Source organism: Cebus imitator, unplaced genomic scaffold, assembly GCF_001604975.1.
Source record: "Cebus imitator isolate Cc_AM_T3 unplaced genomic scaffold, Cebus_imitator-1.0 Scaffold24, whole genome shotgun sequence".
NCBI lineage: Eukaryota > Metazoa > Chordata > Mammalia > Primates > Cebidae > Cebus > Cebus imitator.
This window is the reverse complement of record NW_016107339.1, coordinates 10,786,531-10,794,980: the sequence shown is the minus strand read 5'-3', so window position 1 is coordinate 10,794,980 and position 8,450 is coordinate 10,786,531. Positions and strand designations below refer to the sequence as shown.

At 54.2% G+C, this 8,450-nt stretch overlaps 1 protein-coding gene across 1 annotated transcript in view; it reads right to left on the bottom strand.

Annotated features, from left to right (window-relative positions):
- TEAD3 (TEA domain transcription factor 3) overlaps positions 1 to 8,450 on the bottom strand; it is a 26,097-nt gene that overhangs the window by 9,855 nt on the left and 7,792 nt on the right. Inside the window, exons 3-4 of the mRNA XM_017522239.2 lie at positions 4,163 to 4,413; positions 2,384 to 2,448 (exon numbers count right to left, since the gene is read on the bottom strand). Coding sequence (XP_017377728.2) covers positions 2,384 to 2,448; positions 4,163 to 4,413 — 316 coding nt within the window. The remainder of the gene's footprint in view (positions 1 to 2,383; positions 2,449 to 4,162; positions 4,414 to 8,450) is intronic.

Genomic DNA, 8,450 nt, shown 5'->3' with positions numbered 1-8,450 from the left:
ACCCACCTAGGCCTCTCAAAGTACTGGGATTACAAGAAAATAGTAAATTTTTTCCCCCCACAAAAAAACCCTTGGGGAAAAAAAAAAAAAAAAAAGCAAATTTTAAAAGAACCAAAAAAAAAAACCTTGTCAGTGGTTGCTCTTTGTAACACATAAAGACATGGCTTGTCCTCAGAACCAGAGGACAGGTCCCCTTACGCTGGGATCTAAAAACCCAGAGTTCTAAGAGAGTAAAGACAGGGGGAGTTCCATCCTTGTACCTTATGCCCTTACGATCAAAGCAGTGGTTTCCAAAATTCTGAGCTTGTCAACAGCTGGTTTGTAAAAGCTCATTTTCTGGGCAGCCCTCTCAAGATGCTGGGCAGAAGCAGGTGTGATGGGGGACCCTGAGTTCAGAGGCTGGGATGTGCCCCACCTCTGCAGCCCACCCTGGTCTCAGTTCAAAGGGACCCAGCTTGGCTGGATGCGGTGGCTCCTGCCTATATTGCTAGCACATTGGGAGGCTGAGGCGGGAGGACCACTTGAGGCCAAGAGTTCAAGAACAACATGGCCAACACAGCGAGACCCCATCTCTATATTAACTTAAAAAATTCTTTTAATTAAAAAAAAAGTGACTTAGCTTAATGACACTCAGCCCCTTCCCACTCTGACTAACAGCTTCCTATGAACACCTCTTCTGGGTAGAGGAGGACCCGCTGAGAGTTTGCTTCTAAGCTCAGAACAGCTTTCTGTTTATAATAATGACCATAATAATAATAATAGCAAATTCTTCTGCAGCACTTGCACTGTTCTAAGAGTCTTCATATGTTAACAAATTCAATGGCCGAGGATGCAAGGCTGGGAAGCCCACTACTCCCCACTCCCAGGAAGAACCATATTTGAACCCAAGGGTTCCAGGGAACCGGGCCCTGTGGGCTCCATGTGGTATCCCTGGTGCCTAGAACATAGCAGCAGGTCAGTCATTTGCTAAATGAATAAATTCAGTACTACATGAGCTGGGCTTAGGGAGGGTGGTTCATAAACGCTTCAGTGAATGAGGGATCATTGCCGCCACTACACTGGGTAGGGAGGCTCAGAACCTTCCTTTGAGAAGGAGGTAGAACAGGGCGGACTTGTCATGGGGATCTGTGGTCCATATCCCATCAGGACAGGAGGCTGGGAGCGTGGAGGGCAGCACTGGCCTCCACTCCTCCAGGTCCTGCCTCCAGCCTGGCCTCTCTCCCCAGCACCCCAAAGGGCAGTGAGTGGTCAGAGAGGACAGTGGGGCCATCACTCCAATCCATTCCCTTCATGTTTCTGTCTGTCACCACACTGCCACCTTCCCTGGACCAGAAGCCACAATTGTCTCTTACATTGTCATTTTTCTCCATTTCCACCACTACCCTCAGCCCAGACGCCGGCACTGTTGATCTAGGCCTTTGCTGGTGCCCCTGAGGGCCAGCCTCCCTGTCTCCACCCAGCCCTCTCGAATCCATCGACCAGGCTGCTTGAGGGCCTGTGTTCCTCAGCAGCTGCCACCTGCCACTCCCCGCTCCATACCCTCCCGTGGCCTAGCACTGCCCCTTGGGGAACTTGTTGCCCATGTCTCTGCGGAGTGTCCCCTAGCCCAGCAGTCCCCACCCTCCCTCCACCACACCACCCTGCCCACCAGCACAGCTCTTTCCTGACTGGGGGCCTCGAGGAAGTTACTTAACTTCCCTATGCATCAGTTTCCTCATCGTAAAAAAAAGAGATAATTACTGTACCTATCTAATATGGTTGCTGAGAGGATTAAATAAATTAACTTAAAGGAAGCGCTGTATGGGTTTACCATGATTATTAGTTGTAGATCCAACTTCCTCACCCTGGAAGGAAGGGCCCTCTCCCTTTTCTCTGCCTGGCTAACTCCCACTCCTTCTTAAAAATACATCCCGAGTGTCACCTCCTCCAGGAAGCCTTCCCAGCTCTGTCTCCCCCCTCCCCCAGCCCTGTCAGGTTTAGCTGCTTATCCCACAGTGCCCTGCACCCACCCTCTCTCAGCCATGCCACCCTGCTCTGTACCAGTCCGTCTGACCATCTGGCTCCCTGGCTGGTCAGCGAGCCACTCAAGGCAGGGACCATGTAGCAGCCACAAAGCCCTGTGGGCTTATCTGTGGTCCCTGAACCAAAGCCCTGGGCCAGGTAGTGGGTCCATCTCTCCAAGAGAAGTGGGAAGGGTGAATGGACTGCTTAGGGGTGGGAGGGGGTGAAGTGAGGGGTAAGGGGAGCATGATGAGGCCAGGAGGGTGGTAGGCCAGGCCAGGGGCAGCCTTGAGGAGGTGGGCAGGGTAGGGGGCAAGGGGTTGACCAGGACAGCTGAGACAAAGTGTGTGGGTGGCGGGCCCGGCGTAAACCATCTCTCTACCTGTTTTCTCGTCCGAGTCTTCCCCGTCCTCAGTTTAATATAGCGTGCAATCAACTCATTTCGACCTAGATTGGAGTGGGAGAAAAAATGAGGAGTGGGCAAAGGGTGGAGCCAAAGGCTGGAGACCCTACCCCACTGGGAGGCCACTCCAGGACCCTCCCCAAAACCCTGCTCTTCTGTTCCCCACTCTCTTCACTCCAAGCTGCATGCACAGGGCAGGCAAAGGTGACTAGGGAGTCCCAGCTACATCCCACCACCTCCAGGACCTAGAGGGGCTGCTCTTCAGGGAAAGGGTGCGTGAGGGGCTGCAAGGTAGGAGGAAGGAGGGCCGAGCAGCACTAAGCACCCTCACATGCTTCCTTGCAGACAGACTGGGTGGCTGTGGTGCAGGTCAGCAGGAAGGTGGCCGGGTAGGGCCTGTTCTGGCTGGGCACCCCATCCTCCCAGCCCCCGCAGTGCTTCCTGCCTGTGTGACCAGCTCCAATGCTCTTAGTGCATGGATTTGTAGGGGCATGTGAAGGAGGCCGCCCCAGGTGGATGTCCTGTCCTTGCTCTGTCTTTACCCTAGACAAGTTCCTTCCCTTCTCTGGTGAAAGACCAGGAAGGACAGGAAGGCAGCACGCACAGCCACAAATGTGCCTCCTACACTGGCAGCCTGTGTCAAGATGTGTCACTGAGCATGTCACCATGTCCTTGTGCCTGTCACCCACATGTCACCAGTTCCCAGTGTCTCTCCATCCTGTAAGAGCGTTGGGGTGGGGGGCTCCGTTCTGCACCACGGACCCCCAAATCCAGACACTCTGCCCCCCAGCCCCATGGCCTCCCCAGAACGGCCAAATTCTCCAAATTCCTCTCTGATGACAGAACCAGCCCCATTGCTCCTCCCTTCCCACCAGCCCCTCTCCACCCCTCTCTCCACCCTGTCTAAAAATACCCCGTGGGGCTCCCCAGCCTGGAAGGCAGCAGTGGGGGCAGACAGTACCCACCCTGTGGATACCAGGCGCCCTGGACCATCTGCCTGCCCCCAAGGTGGGGCTCTGGGGCTGGGGTGGGCGTGGCTATTGGGGCGTGGCCAAGGGGCATGGGGCAGCCCAGATTGCTTCCCACAGGCTCGCCCTGGGAAGGGCTGGGCCTGCCTCGCTCAGCCACGGGCTGCAGGGAGGAATGGGGGAGCTGGCCAGAAACCAGGCCCAGAAAGGTCGAGTTATCCCAAAAATGCAACTCTGGGAGAGCCCTCTCAGGGCTGGACAAGAGGGGACACTCCCTTCTGGAAGTGGGCAAGATGGCAGAGAGAAGGGCCAGCAAACACAAGGAGTGGGGAAGGGGACTGAGGAGGGAACACGTCCCCACGAACGCAACGCAGGCCTCTGTCCCCGTGCGACCTCCCACAACCCGCACTGGAGGGATCTGTGTTGGGACTGTCACCGGGCCACCTTTCCACATCCTCCTCCGGGAAGGGACCCCCTTCCGGGCCTCGCCTGGCGCAGACTGGGCTGACCCAGTTTCTCCGGCCCACTGAGTCACCTCGAAACCTCCAGGCCGGTAGCAGGGAGGAGAGGAGGAGCAGGCGGGGGTGCCGAGGTGTGGGCTGCACCCTGGTTGGGGGGCAAGCCCGGCTTGTTTATGAGGAGCAGCGCGGAGGAGGATCCAGACACACAGGCTTGCGCGCCCAGACTCGCCCGGCCAGCGGCAGGCCTCCGGACGTCACCAAACCGGTTGGGTGAGGGGGCAGAGAGCAGGGGGAGGGGCCGCAGTCCCGCCCGCGCCCCGTGCACGCACCGTACATCTTGCCCTCGTCCGACAGGATGATCTTGCGCCGGCCGCAGGGCGGGTAGATGGCCAGGGCCTCCTGGAAGCTCTGCTCGATGTCCGGGCTCCACACGCCCTCAGCATCGTTGTCCAGCCCCTTGTCCAGGCCCTCGGGCCCATCCTCCCGGGCCTCCCCGGGGCTGCTGCTGGCGTTCCAGCTGTTGGACGCTATTGTGCTGGTTGCTCTGGGCTCTGGGCCTGAGCCCACCGGGCAGCCGAGCCTAGGGGACAGACAGAGAGGGGTTGGGGCCAGGGTCCTCCTCAACCACCGCAATCTCTACCCCACAGCCGCTGGCTCTGGAGCTCAGTCCCCACACCAAGCCCACCCTAGGGGCAGGTGTTCGGGGTGGGATGGAGGTAACCAGAGGAACAACCACAGCTTGTTCAGAGCGGTGTGACCTGTGATGCACGAGCTACTTCACCTCTCTAGGCCTCAGTCCTGTAAAACAAAAGGGTTTCCTTGAGGTTGTGAGAGTTAAAATTTAAATAAGCTCATGACAAAGTACCAACCACATGCCTGGCTCATAACACTCAAGAAATAGGTAATCGGCCGGGCGCAGCGGCTCACACCTGTAATACCAGCAATTTGGGAGGCAGAGGTGGGCAGATCACAAGGTCAGGAGATCAAGACCATCCTGGCCAACATGGTGAAACCCCATCTCTCCTAAAATACAAAAAATTAGCTGGGCGTGGTGGCGCACACATGTAATCCCAGCTTCTCAGGAGGCTGAGGCAGGAAAATCACTTGAACTTGGGAGACACAGGTTGCAGTGAGCCGAGACTTGCGTGGACAACAGAGTGAGACTCTGTCTCAAAAAAAANAAAAAAAAAAAAAAAAAAAAAAAAAAAAAAAAAAAAAAAAAAAAAAAAAAAAAAAAAAAGATAGGTAATCAGTAACAACAACAACAGCGCTTCGCACCAACACAGCACTTTTGTAGGGAAAAGGTATTTTCATATTCATTCAAATCTCACAAAACTAGGCTGGTGCGGTGGCTCATGCCTATAATCCCAGCACTTAGGGAGGATCACTTGAGGCCAGGCGTTCGAGACCAGCCTGGCCAATATGGCAAAACCCGGTCTCTACTAAAAATTAAGAAAAATTTGGCTGGGCAAGGTGGCTCATGCCTGTAATCCCAGCACTTTGGGAGGCCGAGGCAGGTGGATCATTTAAGGTCAGGAGCTCAAGACCAGCCTGACCAACATGGTGAAACCCTGTCTCTACTAAAAATATATTAAAAAATTAGTTGGATGTGGTGGTGTGCATCTGTAGTCCCAGCTACTCGGGAGGCTGAGGCAGGAAAATTGCTTGAACCCAGGAGGCGGAGGTTGCAGTGAGCCGAGATCAAGCCACTGCACTGCAACGTGGGTGACAGAGTGAGACTCCGTCTCAAAAAAAATTAGCAGGGCATGGCAGCACATTCCTGCAATCCGAGATACTCAGGAGGCTGAGACATGAAGATCACTGAACTCCAGAGGCAGAGGTTGCAGTGAGTGGAGATGGCGCCACTGCATTCCAGCCTGGATGACAGAGCAGACCCTGTCTCAAAAAAGCAAAAAAACCACTAAAGCAGAGAAGGTAGGGAATGACACCCGTTATTCAGAGAGGAAAACCAAGGCTCACAAGGTCACACAGTTGCCAAAGACACCCTGAGGTGCACAGAGGGGAGTAGCAGAGGTGCAGGGCTGTGCTTCCTCAGCTCTCCCTGGCAGCTCCTCCTCTCCAGTGTCCAGATCCCCAGCCGGGGACCTCCACCCTCACTCTCATCCCAGCATCAATGCCACCCTGCTAAGGATCCCTCAGGGGACAAGGAGAGTCCCTGACCCAGGAAGGGCATCATTTCACCTTCCCCAAATCGATACTAACCAGAACCTTGCTGAGGAGGCTAATGTGGGGCAGGAACTGCCCCAGGAATTACAAAAAGGGAGCTCTCGAGGGAGCCGCTGAGAAGGTGCCTGGCCAGCAGCCTGGCTCAACGTCACCGCCCCTCTATCCCACTTCCTGTTCCAGCACCTCCAGGCCCCACAGCAGCCTGTAAACCACCCACATGCCCGCCCCCGCCCTGGCCCATTCTCCATGTGGGCCAGGGCTCTGTAAACTGTGAGCGCCCTGAACCCACCAGGCCCATCACTCACAACCCCGAGACTCACCCCAAATCCCCTTCAGCCCCAGAACCCACATATCCAATGTATTCAGGAAACCTAAGAGCCTGTGCTGGCTGAATCCTGGGACTTAGCTCTGGGCAGCAGGGAAAGGGGAGAGGTGAAGAGGTAGGGGACCCCATCAGAAGCCAGGGAGAGAAAAATGAATTCCAGGTCCTGCTGCATGGGTGGGGGTGGACTCTGCAGAGCCACCTGTTTACTGAGGGAGGCTTGAGAGGGTCACTAGTAGAATGAGGTGGGGGAGGACTGAGGGGCCTGAATGTCAGCTAGTTATTTGGTTATTCTAAACTATTATTCAGCTAGTTAATCAGCTATTCAACTAGTTATTGTAATCATTCTAAACGATTGAGTTTAGATTTAATATTACTACTAATAACAGTATCTGCTATATGCCAGGCACTGTTCTGTGATTTCACACACATTGACTCATTTAATCCTCACAATAACCCTATGGGGCAGGTACTATGCTTATTCCTAGTTTATAGATGAGGGAATCCAAGAAACAGAGAGGTTAAGCAACTTGCCTTAGGGCACACACAAGTTAGTGCTAGGGCTGGGTTCTGAACCCAGGTAATCTGGCTTCAGTTTTATAACCAGGAGGCTTACAGGGAGGGTGCAGAGAAACCCCACCACCTGGAGAGAAAAGAAGGTTCAGCTGTCATAGCAACCGCCCTAAGTCTGCCCAGGGGGTCCCCCTCAGCCCAAGCAGCTGCAACAACTTCAAGGACTCCCGCACGGCCCATACAGCCCTTTCTGTGATGCCTCCAGCAGGAATCTCTCTCCCATGGCCAGCCAGAAGGAGCTGTGCCCCTGACCCATCAGAGGGACAAGATGCCCTCATTCCTAGACTGTCCCTCACCCCAGGAAACCGGATCTAGAGCCCCAGCCCCCTCCTCAACGAGAGGGGAATTCTTGGAATAGAAATGTGAGGGGTAAACAAAATAAAAATAAATAAATAAGGCCTGGTACGGTGGCTCACGCCTGTAATCTCAGTACTTTGGGAGGTTGGTGGATCACCTGAGGTCGGGAGTTCGAGACCAGCCTGACCAACATGGAGAAGCCCCATCTCTATTAAAAATACAAAATTAGCTGGGACTACAGGTGGTGCATGCCTGTAGTCCCAGCTATTCAGGAGGCTGAAGTGGGAGAATCCCTTGAACCCAGGAGGTGGCAACAAGAGTGATACTCCGTCTCAACAATAAATAAATAAAGAAACGAAGAAATACATAAATAGGCTGGGCGAGTTGGCTCACACCTGTAATCCCAGCACTTTGGAAGGCTAAGGCAGGCAAATCACGAAGTCAGGAGTTCGAAACCAGCCTGGCCAACATGGTGAAACCCTGTCTCTACTAAAAATACAAAAATTAGCTGGGTGTGGTGGAGGGCAGCTGTAATCCCAGCTACTTGGGCAGGTGAGGCAGGAGGATCACTTGAACCTGGGAGGCGGAGGTTGTGATGAGCTGAGATCGCACCATTGAACTCCAGCCTGGGCAACAGAGCAAAACTCTGTCTCACAAAAATAAATACATAAAAATAAATAAATAAATAAATAAATAATGAAATGTAGGTGGTGGTGGCTACCGACTATAATCCCAGCACTCTGAAAATATCACTTGAGATCAGGAGTTCAAGACCAGCCTGGGCAACATAGTGAAACCCTTGTCTCTATTTTTAAAAATTAAATTAAAAAAGAAAAAAAAAAGTGAGGGACAGGGGTGTGCTAGCTGGGTGGGGGGTGGGGCACCTAGTGACTCCCCTGTTGGAATAGTTGGGATGCAGGCTCTGTCCGCAGGTATCAGTCTGACACTGCCACAGAGCTGTCAGAGAGGAGGGAGAAGAGTGCCTACAATGAGCTAAGACCCCTCTCACCCCCTTTCCCCTAGATCCTTCTGAAGCCTCCCTCCAAGCAGCAGGGGGCCAGGCAGCCCCAGACTTTTAAAGCAACTTTCCTGCCTCCCCCAAGTCCCTGCCCCCCTCCCCTCAAGCAGGCCGTGGCCCCCCCTTCTGAGGGTGATGTCAGCCCTGTCCCGCCCCCCGCGGGAGCACTGTGGCCAAATATGGCGAACACAGCAGCAGGCTTGGGAGCTGGGACAGACTG